Below are 23,117 nucleotides of genomic sequence, written 5' to 3'. Positions count from 1 at the left end.
CAGGACACATGCTAAGCAGTGCCTGGGACTCCTTGGGTCCAGAGGAGTTTAGGGGTAGACGTGCAAGCGAGGAGGCCAGACTGCTGGAATGCCTGTCCTGGGCACTGACGTGCAGAGGAATGTGAACTGGTTGAACTCCTACAGCTCTGTGTTGCTGATTTCACACGGCTGAACATGTCTAACCATTCAGAGCCGGGCCTGAGTATCCCGAAGCAGACCACACACCTACATTCCTCACTCACCCTCTCCTCCCTCCCCAGGTTCCTTAAACCCACCACCACTTTGGTCTCAGGCCCATTCTCTGCGCCCTCCATGCCCTCTCCAAGGCTCATCTTACCTTGAGTTCGTTGGCTTCAATGTAGCCGCTTCTGTCTGTGTCATACTTCCGCCAAGCCTGCAATGAGAATGTCAACCTATTCACAAAGATTTATCCACACCTATAAGCTTCTCTCCATCTTCCTTTAACGGGCCAGGCCGGGTCTTGATATTCAAGAATATTACAATGAGATGGGGACATGGAGATGGTCTAGACCAGTCCCTTCCATGTCGCAGTTGAAGAGATAAGGGAAGGTGTCTTGGCCAAGGTCACAGAGAAGAAAACAACCCTGCTGGGACAAGGTCTCCTTACTGTAACTGGCTTCAGGGTCATCTTGTAACCAGGGTTATGGTTTTCTAAGGTGTTAACCAGGCAGATTTTTACCAGGGCCAGCACTATGATCTGTTGGATCCCATTTTTGCTGTGGGTATATTGGGTGTCCTTTTACTGTTCTGGAAGCTTCTCATTCTCCGTGTGGGAGTTGGGAGCAAGGGTAGGAACCCTCCGGAAGGGGCAGAAGCAGGCTTTGGTTACTCCTCATTGTACTGCGTCCTCAACACCTCCACCACGATGCATGTGGCTGCCACGTCTGAAGGTGGAACAGAATTGGTAGTGGAATCAGTTTGTTTAGACTATCCCAAGGCCACTCCCCCATCTTTCTGATAAAAAACATCGCCCCATTTTTTTTTAGGAAACCACCCCTCTCTCATGCTCAGTCCACATGGTTCCGGAGGGGCTGATCCATCTCCAGAGGGAGGCATGTGATCTAGGCCTAGACAATCGGTCCATCACTGGATCTTGCTCCATACTGGTTCTGGGCTCTGATCTGAGTCCCAGTTATTCAGTACATGCACTGGGTCCCTGTGAGGGACCAGAGAACTGCCTGCTGACCACAGCATCTGGGGGATCAAAGAGAAGCAGAGCTTCAGCAGGTGATATGGGTCTGACCACCTCCTTCCTCTCTGTTCTGGCCATCTGAGCAGGAGCAGACATCACACAGGAGAAACAAGGAAAAACAGTTGGAATGGTTTAAAAATGTCCACCAATTCTTCACCTCCCTAGTTTCCCTCTCCTTGAATGTGGACTGAACTTAGTGACTGACTTCTAATGAATAGAACACGGCAGATATGGCAGTGTGTGGCTTCCAAGCCTAGGTCATAAAGACATTGAGGCTTCCTTCTTGTTCTGCCTCTTTGATCACTCACTCTGGAGGAAGCCAGGTGCCACGTCGTAAGGACACTCAAGCAGCCCTATAGAAAGGCTCGTGTAGTGAGAAACTGAGGCCCCCTGCCAACAGCCACGTGAGTGCACCACCTTGAAAGTACATCTTCCAGCTCCAGTCAAGCCTTCAGATGACTGCAGCCCAGCTGACATCTTGACTCTGAACCAGAGCCACTTGGCTGAGCTGTTACCAAATTTCCAACCACAGAAACTGAGAGATAATAAATGTTCGTTGCCTTAGGCTGGTAAATTTTGGGGGGTAATTTGTCACACAGCGATAGTTAACTAATAACAGTGGTCCTGAAAAAATCTGGTCCTGAATGCAGCTGTCCTGAAACCCCAGTGTTTAACCCAGTCTATCTTGTGGGGAGGCGGGAATACCATGGTGGGGAATGAGAGTGGGTGTATCTGTGACAAACGGCCCAGAGAACCCTGTTTCCCTAATCCTTGGTCCATTTTGCTGCCTGATCACAGTTCTTAGATTTTCTTCCAAGTTTTCTTCCCTTGATTTTTATTTCCTTCTCCCTCAGCTCCAAACAGCACAGCTAGACACCAGCAACTCTTGATTTTCTGAAAGTCAGCAGGCGCTAATTCTTTTCCCAAATTTGATCTCCTGTCTCCTCAACTTCTCCACATCATGTCCCCCACTTTAAAAGAAGTTTTTATTGTGGTTGATTTACAATGTTGTGTTAGTTTCTGGTGTACAGCAAAGTGATTCAGAAATATATATATATATATATATATACACACACACACACACACACGCGTGCGCATATATATATATTGTTTCCATTATGGTTTATCACAGGATATTGAATATAGTTCCCTGTGCTATACAGCAGGACCTTGTTGTTTATCCATTCTATATATAATAGTTTGCATCTGCTAGTCCCAAACTTCCAATCCATCCTTCCCCCACCCCACCTCCCCCTTGGCAGCCACAAGTCTGTTCCCTGTATCTGTGAATCCATTTCTATTTCGTAGATAAGTTCATTTGTGTCATATTTTAGATTCCACATATCAGTGATATCATATGGTATTTGTCTTTCTCTTTCTGACTTAGTATGATAATCTCTAGCTCCATCCATGTAGCTGCAAATGGCATTATTTCATTCCTCCTTTATGGCTGAGTAATATTTCGTTATATATACGTACCACACATTCGTCTGTTGATGGCATGTCCCCCTTTTATTGTGAGGAGTGTGAGAATGTATAGATATTTTAGGATCTTTCTTCCATACCAGCAAACTAGGCTGTGTAATTCTCATGGTATAGTAGTGGCTCAAAAAATTTGATCCTGATTTTTTAAAAAGTTATGAGATATGAGCAAGTCCCGATAAAAACGTAGATTTATTCTACGTACAACTTGGGTAAATGATTTTTGATTAGGGGAGAGTTCTTTCTTTGGGGAAAGAAAATGCCCGGCTCCATCAAAATATCCCTTCCCACGCTCTGAAAGCCCGCCCTCGAGTAAGCACAAAGAAATATGTGCAGATTTTCAAATATGACGTCACCAACCACCTGCATGCCTTTAGTGTATAGGAATTTAGTTCATCTAGGTTGAGTCTTGACTGGGAGAAAAAGGCAGACAGCCCCTAAATTGCCTCAGGGGAGGATAACCTGAAGGGACCCCAGTCCTCCCAGAAAGCAAAGCAGCCAGCTGCTTTCGGAGTGAGATCATCCTAGCAGTTCTGACCTCCCTCCCTCCCTCCCTGGATCCACCCCCAGCTCCATGCTCTCACGCTGGACTTTTCTTTCCATCCCATACTTTGTGCTCAGCCATCACAAAGTATGGTCATGATTCTCTTCCCATTCAAGGAAAAGAGTTCAAGAAACCTGGGCTTTGTGAAATCTCAAAGAAATCATGAGGTGTCACTTACGTTAGAAATTAAAATGTTGGGATGAGCAGTGGGATGGAAGCATCTGGCAGCACAAACCTTTCAGGGCTACAGAGGGGCCATTTCATGTTTCCAGCTGATAATGATGGAATGAATGGACAACCCCAGGAGGGGATGGTCCTGTAGGATGATGGGGTCCCAGGAAACCTGTGGGATGGGGGTGGTGTTGGCTCAGTAGTTATGCTGGGGCTTAAAGGATAAAGGCAGGTAAAATATGGAACCATGTCAACTACACAGAGAGAAACCACTGATGATTTAGAGAGAGAGGGTTTCCTTCCCCTCCTCTTTAAGCATCTCTGCCCCCTGCAAGCTGTCATCCCCATTCTCCTGATCATAGGTGGAAGGGAGGCCAATCTCTGGCCGCCTCCCTATCAGGAAAGGAGTAATCAAGTATAAACGCTCCCTTTTCTACAGACAGAAAAACAGACACTCACAAAAGCAGCACCCTGACAAGTTCTATGTATAGGCGGACTTTTCCTCCTAGACAGGCAAGGGGGGAACTAAGAACAGAATCCAGCCTGTCAATGACCAGCTTATGGAATTTTGCCATCGTGAAAAAACTGGAGAAAATCCTTTAAAGCACAATAAAATTAAATCCATATCTGATGCTTAGGCAAGCTACCACTTAAAAAAATGAGTCTTCTGCCCTAAGAATCCATTATTTCTAACTGACTTTCTATCTATATGGGGAACTCACTGCCATGTGTGTTTCTGGACTAGCTCTCCAGTCATGTTTAAGCAGTGAATCAGGGACAGGGGATTACCGGTGGCTAGAAATGGATTTAACATGACAAATGGCGACTGGAGTTGTGTTGAAGGCTAGTCATTATTTATCACAGCAGGCACTGTGTGTGCATGTGTGTGTGGGTGGTATGGGTTGAATTTCACCTTGAGGGACACATACATTGAATGGCTAGGGTGCAGAGCCCCAGAAAAATAGCAAAAATAACTGGTAGTTCGCCAGACATCAGGATTAGTAATATATTTGGTTAAACCGCATGGAATTTCCAATTTTTGTAAATAAAGAATGGTTAAATATGAGCAATTTCACATGGTTCAATCTGTCAATTGCATATTACTCAAAAGACACTTGAGTTTGGATGTCCTATTTCCCATGAGGATCTCAAAGAATTGCTACTGCAAAGATGGCAACATCTATTTTAAAGATGGACAGTGAAGCCCAGACCACAGTCAAACACCAAACCTGGAAGATACTGGAAACTGGAATTCTCACTGGGCTTTTCCAGTTTTAGAATGGTACCTAAATCCATCCTTCTCAAGAATGCTCCTTGGAACTCTGAATTCCAGGAACACTAATGCTATTGAGTGAGAAGGAACTATGAAAGATTCTGGAGGCAAACCAAGTGAAACAGGTCTCTTTACTGCAGGATTTCTCAGAGCTTGTAATATGCAAATATCTATGGCAAATACCCAAATGGGAAGTAGTGTGTACACATTATTTTCTAAAGGTACTTTACCCAAGCTTACCTCTCACCTTATTCCCCACACTTTAACGTGCACACACGTCACCTGGGGATCTTGCTAAAATGTAGATTCTGATTCAGTGGGTCAGGGACTCTGCATTTCTTTTTTTTTTTTTTTTTTTGCGGTACGCGGGCCTCTCACTATTGTGGCCTCTCCCACTGCGGAGCACAGACTCCGGACGCGCAGGCTCAGCGGCCATGGCTCACGGGGCCAGCCACTCCGCGGCATGTGGGATCTTCCCGGACCGGGGCACGAACCCGTGTCCCCTGCCTCGGCAGGCGGACTCTCAACCACTGCGCCACCAGGGAAGCCCAGGACTCTGTGTTTCTAACAAACACCCAGGTGGTGGCGACATTGATGCTCCTGGTCCATGGACCACATTTTGAGTAGTTGAGCTACTCAAAAGGGGTTTAGTGTCTTCCAGGGACCATTCCCAGGCATTGGGTGGGCCTGGCTCTGAACACGAGAGAAAGGCAGGCCCCGATGTACAAAAGAGAAGGCAGCGCCTTGGTCTCACCTCCATAAACTCGGTGCTGGAGCCCACATGCTGCCTGAAGCACAGAAGGAAGTTCTCCTCGGTCGGCAAGATCTGCGCCAGCTGTGGGGATCAGAGAGCGACAGTAACATTACGGAGAGCCCTGCCAGGAAGCAAACAGACTTTCATGCAGGAAGGATGGAAACCAGCCAGTGGCAAGGCAGCATGGGAGTCACATTTTGCTCCATTTTGCTTCCTTTCTTGAGAACAGGGGCTGACAGCCCTTCAAAGGGGAAGAAGGGTGTTCTGAGAAGCGCTTCTGGGTCACCCCCAAACCTTCAGGTATGAGCAGCTGGAGGGACAGAAAGTGGTGCCACTTTAAAACGCGAGTATCCAGACTCAATACTTACTAGATGGTTCCACATATATAATTCTAGAAAATGCAAACTAATCTGAGTGCAGGAGGGCCTGACCAGACAGAGGAACATTTTGGGGGTGAAGGAGATGCCGTATTTTGATTGTGGTGGTGACCACATGGCTGTATACAACTGTCTAAACTCATGGAATTTTACACTTCAAATCAGTACTGCTTGTTATATGTAAATTATACCACAACAAATCCGATTTTTAAAAAACTGCAAGTACTCTTGTGCCGCAAACACTGTTGGCTGCCCCCCTCCCCCCCCAATGGCCTTCCCCTCTTCTCTGCTCCCAGCATGCTTGGGTCACAGGCAAATCCCGATTAGTCTCAGCTAGATGTGATAATCCCATTTCCCTGGCCAGTGATTGGCTTATGGCTAGACATGTGACCTACTCCTGGCCAGTGAAATGTGAGGGGCGGTCTACTGCGGGTACCCCTGGGAAAGGTTTCCTTATTCTTATCAGGGACCAAATGAGATGGGCCCCTTCTGCATCTGGATGTGATGCCTGGAACTGCTCTAGCCAGCTTGCTACCAGCCTGAGGATGAATCTGTTTTAGGGGTGGAGAACAGAACCAAGAGAACTGCCGAGAAGCAGGGCTGGAGACCTTGTCTCCTTCACCAGGAGTCAGTCCTTCTCATGGCCTTTCTCATTAGGAGCCTCTCATAGTTTAAGCTAAGAGTCAGTATGTTATGGCCCATGAGCCAAATCTGGCTCAATGCCTGTTTCTGTAAATAAACTTGTATTGGAACATGGCAGGGCCCTTTCGTTTACATACTGTTTGTGGTGGTTCTGTGCCACAGGGCAGAGTTGTTGAAGGCAGAGTTTACAGCTTGCAAACCCTGACCATAGTCTGGAACTTTACAGAAAAAGCCTGCCAACCCCTGGTTTAAGCCCATTTGAGTGGGGCCAACCCCGTGACGCAATCCACACTCCAGAGCCCCCCATGAGATCAGGCCAAGACGAGGCTCCAGCTGAGACCACGCGCTTGCTTAGCTTCTTGCCCTGCCCTTTCCTGTTGCTCTCTCCTCCCTTCTCTTGAAATCCTACCCACGAATCTCTGTCTCAGTCTCTCCTTCCAGGGCGCTGACCTAAGGCACCATGGCAACCAATTCACCCCAGGAGGAGTTCTGCCCTCCTTTATGTGCTGCTGTCATCATTCTGGACCACTTGAGCATGGGTTGCAGACTGATTTCCAGAGGTGTCTGGTTAGGCCTGCACACACAGGCACATGTAGATGTGTCTGTATAAGTGTATGTGTGTATATATAAATTGTTACACAAGGAGGCCATTAGACTGAGGTAGCCTTAATGCCTTCGTAGCCTACGTTAGCAAACCAAAGTCTAAACACACAGCCAAAGCAGCCAACTAGGCTTTCCTGAAAGATGCGCCCAACCAAACAACTTCCTTGCTTTGTAACTGGCTCTTCCATATACACGTCTTTCCCGTAGCTCCCATTGGTAGAGTGTTCCTAACTATTTTAGGTTCGGCGCTGGCCCATTTGAATTGATTTTTGCTCCAATAAACTCTTAAAATTTTTAACTTGCCTCAGTTTATCTTTTAACAATATGTATATATCTATGCACATCAATACACACGTATGAATGTATGTGTGTGTATATATTAATATATATAAATTATACATGCAACATATATAAATTATATACACACACACACCTTTGGATGCCTTTAGGTGGGGCATGAACTCTCCTGTTCTGCAAACTTCACCCTCTCTTCTGTCTTAAACTGAGCTCATCACACATTTATAGTACCCGTTGGACCCTGAGAGCATTAAAAGTCTTCATCCCTGTCTTAGGCCAATGTGTGTTGCTTCCTCGTTCCTTGTGAGTCAAAGGAAAAGCTCCATCTGTTCTCTTTCATCAGCCTAAGTGCTGGGAGGGGTGGTGGGGCTTCAAGACCACCACCTCACTTGGATCCCTAGAAGGACTCCTGTGCGTGGGAGAGGCACAGGCAACCGATGGCCCTTCCCGTGTAGCTCTTAGCAGGATACTAGGACTCACCTCTGCCATCTCGATTTTCCCATCTGCGTTCTTGTCATACTTCTGCATGAATTCCTTCATCTTCTCCCCAAGGTTGTCACTCTTCGACATCTGCAGAAAGACAAAGGGCGCCGATTTTGCTGCTGGGTCCCCTGCGAACCGTGGATCTCTCACCCTCTTGGTGCAGCAATGGTGGGGAATCATTCTGCACCCCAAATATGCAGGCATGGAACCAGGTTGAACCAATGCTCTGAGTAATCAGGGCTGCCCCCTTTCCCTTTTTAGGGTTCCTCCAAATCTAAGTGTTCTCTCTCTTTTTAAAAATATATTATTTATTTATTAATGTCTGCGTTGGGTCTTCGTTGCTGTGTGCGAGCCCTCTCCAGTTGCAGCGAGCGGGGGGCCGCTCTTTGCCACGGTGCACGGGCCTCCCATTGCAGTGGCCTCTCCTGCTGTGGAGCACAGGCCCCAGGAGCACGGGCTTCAGTAGTTGTGGCACGTGGGCTCAGTAGTTGTGGCTCGCGGGCTCTAGAGCGCAGGCTCAGTACCTGTGGCGCACGGGCTTAGTTGCTCCACAGCACGTGGGATCCTCCTGGACCAGGGCTCAGACCCATGTCTCCTGCATTGGCAGGCGACTCTTAACCACTGCGCCACCAGGGAAGCCCTAAGTGTTCTCTTCTTTGAGGCTCAATCACATTATTTTCAAAGGGAAACAGAACATATGGATGTGCTCTGTGCCACATAAGTAAACATGCCCGTCTGCCTTTGAGATGGATTAAACCATAAGTCTACCAGAAGGGTGAGGACTTATTTCCATCACTCAGATGTGAGAACTCAGGCCCCAACATTTCATTGAGGCAGCTTCTAATAAGCCCAACCTATTGCAGGGGCCCCCAATAAGTTCTAGACATTCCACCAGAGCAAAGGTGATCGCTCATTTTCTTCTTTAAAGACTAACTGGAAATTCTACAGTGCTTTTCACTCTGATTTTAGGCTAGAAAGAATGTGACCAGAAAGTCTGTATAGTTGAGGGGTCATTTAAATAGTCCACTAGATGAATGTGACTACTAAAAAGGCAAAGAGCTTCAAAAGTTCTATTGCACCATCACCGCCTAACTTAAGTCTAAGGTCCTCTTGAAGTTCTCAGAGCTTCTCTTCGCTTGGGGTGCTGCTTGTTAAGTGTTTGCATTCGTGAGCTCTTCTTTATCCCTAATCAGTGATGAATCATCTTGGCATCTGAAGCCTCTTCGCCTCTCCAATGGCTTTCTGCTGGGTTGTGTATTTCCTAGGATTGGGCCAAGGAAAATTCTACCAATTCTTAGAGTCTTTCGTTTTTTACCTTTTGGACTGGTCTCAATTTGCCCATATGTATTTTTTTTATCAACATTTATTGCGTTACATCTACAAATGTGCCTGGAATGAGCCTAGGCCCTTATCAGAAATGTGGCCATCCTGTTTGCTTTCCACAACAGTCCCCATGATGTTAGTAGCCTGTCCATTTTACACACAAAGGGAGGCTGAGATGACGTGACTTCTCCTGAGGTCACCAGCTAGTATCATCAGAATTTGAACTCATGACTCTTGTTTCCAAGGCCAATGTTTTTTCTACCACAGAACAGCTGCTCTGAGATCCAGTCCGGGGTGATGTTAATTGAAAATGTTGTTGACAGACTTGAAAATCACCCCTGATGCCATCTGAGGAAGGGAATGACTAAGAGAACCAGTTGTGAAGCCTGTGTTTTCTGTGATCCGGGCTTCATTATCCTAGTAATGAGGGGTGACGGGGGACTGTTGATAAACAAACCCATGAATCACCTCCATCACTTAAGCCCATCGCCTGGACATCTTCCTCACCAGGGCGTGCTGACAAGCTCTGAACCAGGTGTTCACCAGTGGATTTGTGACTCATCTCCCAAAGCGCTCCATGAAGACTTGCTAATGGCCAACAGACACGCAGCAGGGGAGAGTAGAGAGACCACCCCCCCTCCCCCCAACCAAAGGACCCGCAGGAGCTGGTGGGGAGGGAGTTGGTCTGACTCCATATATTCGAGAACCAGACATGGGAATCACAACAGACTAGCTCCAATCACCTTACCGTTTCAGTATTTCAGACGGTCCCCCAAAAGGCTTTAGTGAAGTCAGTCATGCCAGGTTGGCATGTGGGGAAACAATGTGCCTGCCGTTAAGGGCGTGGGACATGATTTGCAGTCGCTTCAGGCCATGAAGGGCAGTCTGACACCTACACCCATGAGCCAGTCCGATCTGGCTCAGATGCTGGTTTGGAGCAATCCTCCACTTTCCTCTAGGTCCTTGCTGAGGTTCCAGCCTTGGCTGGTCTGGAACAGTGGTTCTCTAGTGGGGACGATTCTGCATCCCTTGCAGGGGACACTTAGCAATGTCCAGAGACATTTTTGATTGTCACAATTTGGAGGGGTGCTACTAGCATCTCATGGGTAGAGGCCAGGGACGCTGCTAATCATCGTACAATGCCAGGGACAGCCCCCCATGACAAAGAGTCGCTACCCCAAATGTCATTAGTGCCGAGGCTGAGAAACTCCAGTCTTGAACAAAGGCACTTGAAACCCCCAAGGCCTCCAATCCTGAGTCATGACCCCTCTGAGCATATTAGGTAGGCTATGGACTCTTCCCTAGGAAAAAATACTTCTTATACACACAGACGCAGACACAAACGTTTGCAGTTTTGGGCAGTTTATCAACCCCCGGTACCCATGAACACCCCTCAATCCCAGACACCCAGAGATAGTGAGGTAAGGTACTCTTTTAAGGGAGTATTTCAATTTTTAAAATCCTTCCAGATAAAAGAAAAACTCTAAGGGTCAAGACCAGAGATGTCAGGCTACTGATGGAATGTATGACCTAGGACAGACAATGCTCAAAGCCATGGTCAGGATGACAGAAAATTCCAAACAATGGGAGAGGGGTCTGGGCTTACCATGCCAGAGCCTTTTCTTGCCTTCTCCAGTTCTTGGAAAAAGTTTTCTAGCTCTTTACCTTCAATATACCCATTTCCTGCAAAGATAGCAAAGAAAAAAAGCAATGAACCTCAGAGCTAAGTAGTAAAACTTATGGTGGATGGGTGGGGTGGGGAAATGGGGGGCTTCATTGAGAACTTGTTCTCCTCAGTGGTCAAGCAGGTGTCTGGGCCAGCCCTGGACTGTTAGGGATGTGGGTCCTGCCCTCTGGCCATTTGCAACCATAGAGATCCAAGATTAATAACGGTGTTGCCTTTGTGATATACATTCAGTAGTCAGAGACTGGGAGGGACCAGCGTGTGGGCCATGCTGGCAGAGGGAGCTGGGAGCTGTCTGTCCATAGCCAGCTGGGCAGGCAGCAGGAGCTGCAGATCTGACAGGGGACAACAGGTCATCAGCCTCGAGATTTGTCAGCAGGTGGCAAGCCCTGGTCAGTAGGGCGAATGAGGTCAGAGGCAGAACTTGGGTCTTTGGGGTAGGAGGGGGTACTGAGTTGAAGAGTGTCCCCCAGGGACTTCCCTTGTGGTCCAGCGGTTCGGACTCCATACTTCCACTGCAGGGGGCACGGGTTCAATCACTGGTTGGGGAACCAAGATCCCGCGAGCCACTCAGTGCAGCCAAAAAATAAATAAATAAATAAAGTAGACTTTCTAATAAAAAAAAAAAGAGTGTCCCCCCAGAATCCATGTCCACCCGGAACTCAGGATGTGACCTTATTTGGAAATAGGGTCTTTGCATATGTAATTAGTTAAGATGAGGTCATACTAGATTAGGGTGGGCCCTAAATCCAATGACTGGTGTCCTTATAAGAAGGCCAAGTGAAGACACAAAGACACACCGGGAAGAAAGCCACATGAAGACAGGGGCAGAGATTGGAGTGATGCATCTCCAAGCTAAGGAGCTCTGTGAATTGCTCGCAACTACCAGAGGCCAGGAGAGGGACATGGAACACATTACCCCTCAGAACCTGGAACCAACCCTGCCAACACCTGGATTTTGGACTCTAGCCTCCAGAACTGTGAGAGAACCAATTGCTTTTGTTTTAAGCCACCCAGTTTGTCGTACTTTGTCACGGCAGCTCCAGGAAACTAATGCATAAGGGAAGAGTGGCAAGAGAAAAGCAGGGATGGGGGCACCTGAGAGGTGGTTGCAGGGATCAAACATATGGGAGGCAACCTACTCCACAGCAATGAAGAGAGGGGGTGCTGAGGTCTGTGGAGGTAGATTCAAATCCTGGTTCTGCTGTACTTACGAGCTGTGTGGCTTTGGGAAAGATATTTAACCCATGTCATCTGCAAAATGGGTAATTAAATGGGATTTTTGCATGTAAAGTCCATTACGGGTGCAGTGTAAATGTTACTATTGTTTGAGTTCAATTACCAGAACTTGTATAAAAAACGGGAATGAATTTGGGTGAAAAGTGCTGTTATCGGGACCGGGTCCCAAGGTCAAGGCCTGACTTGCAAGATCACGTACGTAGTAAGAAGTCCTTTAGGTTCTTCACCACTGAACCCAAAAGACCTAGAGACCAGGGCGAGCTGAGTCCATGGTCAAGCTCCCTGGTCTGTCTGTGACCGGGAGGAATCATTTGTGGGTGGGAAATCACAGGTCTAAGGCAGTGCTCCCCAGACTGCTGTGAATGGGAATCTCCTAGAATCTTAAAAAAAAATATGGATGTCTGGCTCCCATCCCCAGACATTCTGATGTAATTGGTTTGGGGTATGAACTAAGCATCGTGGTTTTTAAAAAAGCTCCCCAGGTAATTTCCATGTATATAGCAAGGTTTGGAAACCACTGACCAAAAGTCAAGTTCCAAATCTGATGTAAAGCAGTGAGCAAGGTTCCCACAGAGACTTGAACAGGAAAGGGAGATGGTAGCTTGCTTCAGGGGCAAATGGAGTTACAAACTAAACAAAGAGAATAAAAATAAGTATTTAGCCTGGCCTTGGTGGGGGCTTTGGGAGGCTGGAGGGCGATGTGGGAGTCGGGGTGTGTGTTCTTCCTAGCCTCCCCCACTAGTGTCCCCTGAGAATTTAGATTTGGAACGAGTAATCCTAGTGGCGCCCTCTAGTGGAGAAGGTGCCACAATACATAGTGTATGGAGGAATCATGTGAGATAAATTAAGGGTTTTTTTTTTTTGCGGTACGCGGGTCTCTCACTGTTGTGGCCGGCCTCTCCCGTTGCGGAGCACAGGCTCCAGACGCGCAGGCTCAGCGGCCATGGCTCACGGGCCTAGCCGCTCCGCGGTATGTGGGATCTTCCTGGACCGGGGCACGAACCCGCATCCCCTGCATCAGCAGGCGGACCCCCAACCACTGCGCCACCAGGGAAGCCCCTAAATTAAGTATCTTTATCTACAAGGGAAAACATATGATTGTAATTGCACGCCGCGGGTGGGCATGGTGGGGAGAGATGAGACTTGAGTTCCCTTTTTTCCCCTAGGCTAGAGTGGTCATCTTTCTTCTAGGATGTTCTGAAAGCTTCTTGGGAGAGCTGGACAGCTGCAGCAGGGGGAGTGAGGAGGGAGGAAGGGCTTTCTAGACAAAAAGGCAGTGGTCCAGTTGACAGTGCCACTGAGTTGGAGGAACGAATACTCTTTCTCTTGCTGGTCGCTCCCTGCCGTGATCTGTCTATTCTTCCATTTCTCAGGCAGGAAGCTGAGCTCAGCTCTGGGTCCAGGAGCAGGGGTTGGAGGGGCCGGGGGGCGGGGGGCAGGGGTGGAGCTCACATTGTGAGCATGCGCTGGGGTTCGAAGTACCAGAGGCCTCAGAGCTGGGCCCGGGCCAGGGCTGGGTGGACACCTGAGTCAGTGAGTATGAGTCTGTTTCGTGAGTGTATTAGGAGGTGGCTGAAGTATCTATGAGGGCTGCTTGGACAGGGTGGGCAGGGAAGGCCTCGCTGAGAAGCCCCAGCTACTAGCAAAGGCAGGGAGTGGGGCCCAGTGCCCCTGTGGAAAGAAACCCCTCTTGCCATGCTGGGAATTACAGTACCACCTCGCTCTGTGCAAAGGGACAGAAATGTTGTTCAATTCCACAAGCCTTTATTTATTTATTTATTTCTGTACGTGGGCCTCTCACTGTTGTGGGCTCCGGATGCAGGCTCCGGACACGCAGGCTCAGCGGCCATGGCTCACGGGCCCAGCCGCTCCGCGGCATGTGGGATCTTCCCGGACCGGGGCACGAACCTGTGTCCCCTGCATCGGCAGGCGGACTCTCAACCACTGCGCCACCAGGAAGCCCGTCTTTATTTTTTTGAACTGAACAACAGTTCAACGTTGTGGGAACTATAGCCAAGTTTAGATATGGGCCTGTTCCCGAAGAGCATTTAATGGTCTACGGGGGTGAGGCAGCCAGACAAGAATAGCAGGAATCTACCAGTTGAAGGGAGAGGGTGAGCAGAGATTAGATAGGCAGGCAGGGGCTGCAGGGCCCAGATGGGGCATCCTCCAGCACTGGGGGAAAAGGTCTTCGCTACTTTGGCTTCCCTCAGAGCAACTCCCTAACCATCATGCGGGAGGCACCTATTATAGGAGGTGGGAGTAGAGGACAGGTTGGCCTACCTCCTTGCAGGGAGGACTTCAGCACTGGGCAAGTGGTTTGCTTTTTCTATGACCGTATATAGGGGGGTGGGGTGACTGGCCACCACGCAAATCTCATGTGGATGGGCATGGATAAGGATGTGGTTACCATAGCAACCATCATTCCTAACTTCCCCATATCAAACTGCAATCTGTGAATATTAGGGAGGGGGATGGGAGGAGCCGGGGACCCTGCATCCGTCCTTATTCTGGGCTTGCTACCATTCTTCACCACCATGGTGCCTCAGTTTCCCCAAATTTTGAAGTGAGACAACACTTCTTTACAATTAATCTGACCACAGACACTTGGAAAACTTTGACCAAAGAATGCCCTGCCTCACAGTGGAAAGGGGCTTGTTTCTCACTGAGATTTGTGCATACAGATTTTCTGAGAGTTGAACAGGTAAGAGGAGCCCGATTAAGGGTCGTAAGTCTACCACCAGCTCTGTGACTGTCCATGCAATGTCGAGCAAGTCAATCTCTCTAAACCTCAGTTTCTTGATCTCTAAAATGGGTATAACTATGCTTTTTTTTTTTTTTTTTTTTACTTTATAGAACCATTGTGACAGCCATACAAGATAAGGCTGTGAAAACATTCTGGAAAATGTAAACTCTCACATAAATGGAAAGCATCATTTTTATACTCTGTGCTCTTAAGGTCTTCCGAACCAATCCATGGCTGTAAACCCTTCAGCCCAAAGAGTGCCATCATGACTGCAGCCTCAGAGTCCTGATTCTCAGCCCAGGCTATGTATTAGAATCACCTGGGAAGCTTTTCAAAGTGTACCACTGCCTGGGCCTTACCCCCAGAGCTCCTGATTTAATTGATGGGGTGAGGGTGTCTCGTGGGCACGTTTTCAAAGCTCGCCAGATGATTCTGATGTGCAGTCAAGATTAAGGCCTGCTTCAGTGCGACCCGTCTCAAATTCTAAGGTATGCAGGAATTACCTGGGGAGTGTATTAAAATGGAGATTTTAATTTGATGGGTCTGGAGTATGAGGGCTTGTCATTCAAAGTGTGGTCTGTGGAACGGGAACTTTGGAATTACCTGGGAGCTTGTTAGAAAGGCAGAATCCCAGGCCCCACCCCAGACCTGCTGACTAGAATCTGCATTTTAACAACATAGGAGCATGAACATCTCAAAGCAGAACCACTGCTTTTGAACGTGAGCATCTTCTCCCTAGAGAGACAGCGCCTTTGGCTTCACATTCAAGGTTGAGGTGGGGGGTTGGTGTGAAGCCCGAGATGGTAGACAGGAGGGGCCTAGACCAGCACTATTCAAAGAGTGGTTGCGGCCTGACGGTGTCAGTATCACCTGGGAGCTTGTTATAGATGCAAATTCTCGGACCAACCCCAGCCCAACTGAATCAGAATTGTTAGGAGTGAGGCCCAGAAATCCGCGCTTGAACCAGTCTCCCGCGCGCTCAAGTTCGAGAAGCACGGCCCTAGGGCGTGGTGCTCACCAATCTGTATTATTCTGTGTTGCGGAGTTTAAGGAAATCAAGGAGGGGAGTTATGCAGTTCTGGACTCCTCGTTACCTGCACAAGAAAGCATTCATGAAGCCAGACCTCCTGGCTGTCTGTCCGGAGTTCAAATTTATGGAAGGGCAAATAGCCCTCTACCCTCCAGCCTGAGTTCCTCTGGGACAAACGCCACCCTTTGCGGCAAGAAATTGACTTCCTCAGGCTCTGCTCCAATATAAATATTACTTTGCACGGTGCTCACCATTTACAAAGAGCTCTCCCCTCCCTGCCCCAGCTGGTCTTCAGGACACTACCAGGTAAACAGACGGGTGTTATCGACCTTGTGTTCCAGAGGAGTTTGAGAGGAAAGAAATTGAACCACAGCTAACAGCCTGTTTTCCTTCTGTTCACCCCAGGGACGATCTCTGTCCATATCTTTATCTTGTTTTGATTTCTCTCTTTGTCAGTCACACACACACACACACACACAGACACACGCGCGCGCGCGCACACACACACACACACACACACACACACACACACACACACAGAGACACATGTCTCCCAGAGGCTCCTGGGGGGGGGAAACCCAGTGCAAACAGCTACTGGATGAATGTTTAGACACTTGACTTTTAATCTGTGTTTCTGGGCAGAGCTGCTTCTGGAACAGAGGCTCTGGAGCTGGGCTGGGTCCCCTGCACCTGTGGACATCTGGCAGCCTAATGCTGGGCCAGTTCCTGGTGTGGAGGAGGCCAGAAGGATGGGGCAGATTGGGCTAGAGAGGAGGTGAGGCAGCCGAGAGCCAGAGAGGAGGGGGAGAGGGCCAGAGCCAGAGGCCCCAGCTGGGACCCGCGGGGCAAAGGCGGGATCTGATGCAGTCCTCCAGGACAGCCGCCAGGTCCAGAGCCGGAGAGGCGCAGTTCTTGAAGTGTCTCACGCCTGCTCTGTTAATTCTGGCTCCCTGGGTATCGGGAGGGATTTCCCTGAGGGGTCTCCTTAGCCCCGGAAACCTCCCCCAGGGGCTCAGGTGGTGAAACTACTGAAGTCAAAGGGGAATAAACAAGGAGCGAGGGCAGGGACGCGGGATCGCTGGTGGCCGCCCACGCGAGGCGAGGCGAGGCTGAAGTGTCCTGTTTGTGAAAACGCCCCCGCAGCTGCCTCCCTGGGGAGCCCCAGCTCTCAGACACAGCTGCGTCCCCCATCGGCTGGCTGGGCCACGGGGCATGAGGGCCTCACAGAGGATGTCCGCAGCTGGCATGCCGCGGACATCCACACCAAAGGGCACTGTTGGCAAAACAGGTGGGGAATTTGGGGGTGAAAGTGGAGGTGGGATGGGGTACTTATTCCTAGGGCTTACCCCAGGTGGGGCAGGAGGCTGCTCCCAGAGAACCCCAAATCCTGACATCAGGCCTAAATGGGACACACGGACCCCACAGAGAAATGCCGACAGGGTTAAAAGAAAGCTGCCCTCAGACAACTTTGGCTCCCTCCCAGCACCAGACCCCTTTGCCTTTAATGCTCCAAGAAGCAATCATTTTTATAAATCCTGTAATTATCTTATGAACAGCACAGCTGTATTGCATAGTAACAGCCATAGGATTTGTGTAAATGCTTAATATATACCGGATATTCTCTAACCCTTTTGAGGCAGGTCTTTTATTATTATTAATTTTTATTGTTGTGTTAGTTTCTGCTGTGCAGCAAAGTGAATCAGTTATATGTATACATATATCCGCTCTCTTTTAGATTTCCTTCCCATTTAGGTCACCACAGAGCATTGCATAGAGTTCCCTGTGCTATACAGTAGGTTCTCATTAGTTATCTATTTTATACATAGAGGTCTTCTCTTCAGTATTCCAGAAGACTTCGTCATTTAGAATTCCAGGGCAAGGTGCCCAGGCCTCTCTCCACCTGCGAGAGGCGCTGTTGTTCAGCTTTCTTCTGTTTCCCCTCCCAGGGACACAAGCTCCTCAGTGCCTGAGAACCTGCCTGAGCACTCTCTGTCTGGCCAGTGTCCCCCATGGGGGATGGGTTTGGAGGGTGCTTCCGTTACTACTACTGGGTGTAGGAGGAGAGAGGAGGGAAGACTGCACAGGGCCTTCCTCAGTTCTTGGTGGTCCTTCCTGTCATTCATTTTCAAAGTCCTCAGGGCCACACCCATATGGAACAAGGGTCAGTCCCTGTGCAAGGCTTTGAGAGCCTCCTGCATCACTAGGGCCATCTGGAGGCAGACAAAGGCCTAGAAAACTCTGGGCAGATTCCCACACCTGGAGATATATATGCATTTCTTTTGGGGGGGGTGCCCCTAAAATTGTTTTCTTCTTGAATATTTATTGTTTTGCTGATAACACAAGAAACACATGCTCTTGTAAAACACTACAGAAATTTACTTATAAAGTTAAAGAAAATACCTTTTAATTTTACGTCATCTACTCTGTAGAGGACCACTGTTATTATTGTTTTTCAAATATTTTCCAGCATACTTGTTTCATTAATAGTAAAAATGGGCTCATACTGTAATAGTGTCCTGCCATAATTAAAAAAAATCTCCGTAATACATCTTGGACACTTTTCCATGTCAGTACAAAAGCCCCATCTCAATCCCATTGGTTGCATAATATTCCGCTGTAGAGATTAGCAGGATTTATTTTTCTGTTCCCTAGGGAAGCACATTCTTAAAATTTCAGTATCCCAAAGAACTTGACACTAGGCCCCCTTGTTCACATAACTTTATGTACATGTACAAGTATATCCATGTAGGTTGATTCTTGGAGTGAGTGGGATTCCCTGCGTTGTCCTGTGAATGTCTGCTGGCCTCTGGGAGAGGAAATATCCCTACACTTGCAGTTGCTCCCAAAGGGTAGCAAAGGCCAAGGGCAGAACTTGGCTCCCCACGGACCTCGTACTGATCGTCAGCAGAATAGGAGCCTGGTGGCCGTGTGGTCAGAACCACAAAGAGAGGCCAGCGTGAGCTCTGAGCTGGGCATCCCTCTGAAGCCTGGATCTTGCAGAGTGAGAACGTTTCTGACCAAGAAGTGACCAGGAAACAACAGAACGGGGGACTCAGTAATGTAGGGCATGTAAGGGTCACTCAGAGCATGGGGATGTTATGTGGAAGAGCTCCAGCCCCAACCTGGCTCATAGGGTGCGCTCGGCTGCCGTCTTCCCTTCCTCTGCTTTTGAGAGATGACACCTGAACGCTTCCAAGGGCATGACCTTGGCTGACCACTGAGGAGGAGTGGGGGGGGGCTAGGAGAGGATTCCTGGGTCCCCCTACCCTCTCACTTTGCTGTGTGATCTTGTGAAAAGAACGTTGCCTCTTTGAGTCCCAGTTTCCCCCTCTTCAGACACCTGCTCCTTCATTAGAAATGGGCTGAGTTAGGAGGGTCAGATTCCCTGCGTCATCCCCACTGTCCTCGGAATCCAGCTTCTCTGCGGACTCCTAGTCTCTGTTTACTGGAGTCCAGGACGGGTGGGGTGGGTCAGTGCTCCCCCTGCTTGGTGGCTGGGACTAACTGGGCTCCAGAGAGCTCACCCCAGGGACCTGGTGAGCCGTGGAGAGTCCTCCCAGAGCTCTTTAACTCTGTGAGCCGCAGGGGGACACTTAGAGTCGGGGGAAAACCCCCAAGATAAAAACAGAAGCCAGAGTTAGTAAGAGGAGGCCCAGCCAGGGCAGGGAGCGCCTCGGGGGGGAGGGAGAAGCTCCCTGGCAGCCATGGGAGTTCGGAAGGGGACAGGTACGGAAGGTCCAGAGCAAGTGACCGACAGCTTAATTCTGGGTCCTTTAGTCGAATTTCAATTTGGCTCTAGCCTCATTTTCCTAAATCGCCTTCTGCGCCATCTCTGGTATTCTGATCCTTTTTGCTTTCCTTCTCTGTTAGGTCCATGGTCCCTCCTTGGGACTTCCCTGAAGTGGTGACCAGAGAGGGCGATGGGATGCCGAGGGGGACAAGGAGCCAAGAAGCAGTCTAGCTCCCCTTTCACGTGGTACCAGAGGTACGATGGTTCTGGGGGTCTTTAAAGACTCTTTGGCTTCATGCTAGCTTAGCTATGCTCCAGCCATAGGACCCCTTTCTAGTATTAAAGGGACTGCCCATCACCTCCGAGGCTGGATCAGGAGGGAAAGTAGGTGTCCAGAAACCAGAGTTGGGGAATTAAGCGCTGGCCAGGAACCAGTGCCGCCATCACCTCGCTACATGACCTCAGAGAAGTCACACTTTGTGTCTGTTCCCTCATCTGCACAAGGAGAATCATGGTCTGCCCACAGCCTCACTGTGCAGGACTCAAGGTGCGACTGTGTTTTGAAAAGTACAAAGTCTCAGACAAATGTGAGGATTTGCATGGTTATCAAGAAAGCTCGTGGTTGACCCCGTGAGAACTGGGGGAGAACAGAACTGTGGAGTCCTCTGTTTATAGCTGACTCATCTGGCAGGAGGCCTGTGGTATAACCTTGGCCGCTTGATAACTTTCCTTGAATCATGCAAGTCTCTGGTGCAGATAAACTGGCAGGAGAAGCCTTAGGGAGTGCGCGTGTTACCCAGAATACAGAGAGGCTGCAATCTTTTTAATAGCCCTTTCCCCCAAGGGAGTTTTATGGTACCAGCCAGGGATTGGAAATACAACCCCTCCTTAGCCCCATTTTACAGATTTAACAATCTACCCACCTCCTTTAGTAATTCGTAGGCAGATCACCATCCTAATCCAGGTGTCACATGCCCAGTCCTCTGCACCCCGAGATTCTCAGTTTGCTCCAAGGGAACAAAACTTCATTGGTTATCATACCCATTAACCCCTGCCTCTGCGCAGCACTCTGGGCCGAGGGCCTCTGTTTAGCCACCTTTATGCCCGCCCTGCCGAGGTGAGGAAGGGAAGGGAGAAGCATGGAGGGAGCCTCCACCTGCTCCTCCCTCTGGTTCCCATGCCCCTCGCTCTCAATCCTAGGATGAACACCCTGGGCCACCACCCTGCCAGTGGTCTGAGATGCCAGAACGTTTCGGATGCCCACCCCGGCCAGGACCTCAGAAGGAAATCAGATCACTTAATTTTTTGGAGTGGTGGAGAAAAATTTGTCTCTAGTGATATCAGAAGCCTCTAAAACGAGGTGGGGGGGGGGCTCCCTTTATGCCTGAGTCAGGCCATCATAGACCCTTGTAATACCAGTCCTTAGAGCCAACTTCCAAAGGTTGTTCAGTCCAGCCCTCGATTTTTGGGTGAGTAAATGTCAAGACCGCACAGAGCAGAGGGTGGGTCACTGAGGCATTTAAGATTGTGCCTCCCCCGACCCAGAGAAGGAAGGAGTCACCCAAAGCACCCAGGATTATCACCATGAGGGAACATGTCAGGCTGGCACCCCAAGCTTGCCTCCCACCACACCCTGTGAGTGGGACCTGAATGCCCGTGAGGGATGGAACGTGGGCAGAGGAAGCCTAGGGGATGCTCACTGCCTGGATGCCCTCTCCACTCCTGCTCCCACCGGACAGGCTGGGGAGGCCAAGAGTGTCCCTTCAGGACCCCCCAGTTTGCACCAGTCCCCAGGACCCCACGGGGCTAACCTGGTATTCAACAAAAGGGGAACTTGAGGGAAAAAATGAGTGGGTGTCTGAGACCTGTGGCTGCCGCAGCTGAAGGCAGGATGTTACCTTGAAGAGAAAGGCGGGGAAGATAAGATGGCAGGGGGAGTCATGGGGAGCCTTGCCAGCCCAGGCCTCCCCTCTGGGAAAGCCCCAACTTGCCCAGAATGAGGCTGCAGAAGCCGGTGGGCTCTGTCGTCTCTGTCAGGGAAGAAAACTTCCGGGCGGTTGTCACCAGGGCACCCAGGTGTCTCCCAAACTCGAGACCCCTACCTCATTAGGCTCTGCACCCAAAACACCCACTGGGGCAATCTTACCCCTGCCCGCAACTTCCTTGCCCTCTTTTCTCCACCGCAGGTCCCCTGGGGGCGAGCGGGCACACAAGTTGGGAGCTTTACTTACCGTCTGCGTCAAAGTGCTTCCAGATCTCCAGGAACTGGGACGCCGTCAGCTCCGCCAGGTGCAGGTAAGGGGGTTGCTGCTGCTGCGGCCCAGCCATGGCGAGCCGCTCGGAGACCTCAGGCAGCACTGCGCTCTCCCTGCGCGCCGGCTCCTCTACCGCACTCGGCCAGGTCTCGCGCGCCACGCTGCCTTTATATACAATCCGGAGGCTGCGCCCGCGCCCCGCTGCCAGCAGGGGGCGCGCGCGCTCAGAGAATCGGCTTGGGTCTCAGCGGGGCGGCGGCCGACCCGGGGCTCCGCAGGGGTTCGCAGGGTGGGGGCGCCCGTCTGTGCTGAGACCACTCCTCGCCTGGCCAGGGAAACAGAGGCTCTCGGGTGCAAAGGGGAGAGAGGCTGCCCTTGCCTTCCTTCTCCCTCTCTCTGATCATCTTGAGTGCAGCCACCACGTATCATCACTAGCAGCAGCAATAATACTAACAGTAGTAACAGCAACACCACCAGTAGTAATAATAATAAAAGTTTGACAAGTCTTTAGCACCTGGACTTCGGAGTTCTCTAGGACTTTCTCATGCCTCCTCTCGTCTGACCCTTTAACAGCAGGAAGACCAGGGACCACTTTTCCGATGAGGGGACTTGAGACTTCAAAGGACCAAATGACTTGCCCAGCCCGGCTCTGTTTCCTCCTTCTCACAGCTCCTTAATGGGGCCCAGTCTTGTGGAGAAGCCCAGGGTTCTCTAGGCTTTACTGGGGGTGGCTGGAATCAGCGACCCCCAGGAAGGATCCAGATGGGAGGGAGTGGAGGAGGGGCTTCCACTGATTGCCCTTGCCTGGGTACCTCCCTCCACCCTCTGGTGCCTGCCGCACCCTGGACAGGCTCTGGGGGCTTTCAGACACTCGTCGGAGAGCTGCAGAACTATATCCTCCTCTACCAGGTCTTAGCCACGCCCACCCATGGACATCGTGGGAATTTGCTTAGGCTGGTGGGCAGAGAAGGTCTCACGGCTGACCTAGGAATATTCTGCGCTGGTCTCAGAAAAGACAGAAGCAGCTGCTGAGGGTACAACCCGAGAATATAGACAGGACTCCCCAGCTGGGGGCTAGGCTCCCTCCCCATTCTCCCTGGGGGCCTGAGCCTGGGGGCCTGTCCTGGCCTTGTGGACCATAACCCCCAGAGTGGCAGCTTTGTCCCCACTTTCTCCCCTCTCCTGCTGAGTGACTGAGAAATGAATTGATGCTCATTAGCATGTGCTAATGAGTGTTAGCTGAACTGCCTTCCAAAAGGAGTGCAAAGGCA

At 49.9% G+C, this 23,117-nt stretch overlaps 1 protein-coding gene across 1 annotated transcript in view; it reads right to left on the bottom strand.

Moving 5' to 3' along the window:
• CALB2 (calbindin 2) overlaps positions 1–21,981 on the bottom strand; it is a 28,488-nt gene extending 6,507 nt beyond the window's left edge. The window contains exons 1-5 of the mRNA XM_027119346.1: positions 21,823–21,981; positions 10,769–10,845; positions 7,837–7,926; positions 5,438–5,518; positions 338–394 (exon numbers count right to left, since the gene is read on the bottom strand). Of these exons, the coding sequence (XP_026975147.1) occupies positions 338–394; positions 5,438–5,518; positions 7,837–7,926; positions 10,769–10,845; positions 21,823–21,919 (402 nt within the window). The 5' untranslated portion in view covers positions 21,920–21,981. The remainder of the gene's footprint in view (positions 1–337; positions 395–5,437; positions 5,519–7,836; positions 7,927–10,768; positions 10,846–21,822) is intronic.
• Positions 21,982–23,117: the final 1,136 nt, after the last annotated feature.

This window comes from Aethalodelphis obliquidens, unplaced genomic scaffold (assembly GCF_003676395.1).
Source record: "Aethalodelphis obliquidens isolate GAN/ISIS:26980383/991018 unplaced genomic scaffold, ASM367639v1 scaffold20, whole genome shotgun sequence".
Taxonomy (NCBI): domain Eukaryota; kingdom Metazoa; phylum Chordata; class Mammalia; order Artiodactyla; family Delphinidae; genus Aethalodelphis; species Aethalodelphis obliquidens.
This window is presented reverse-complemented; position numbering and strand designations above follow the sequence as displayed.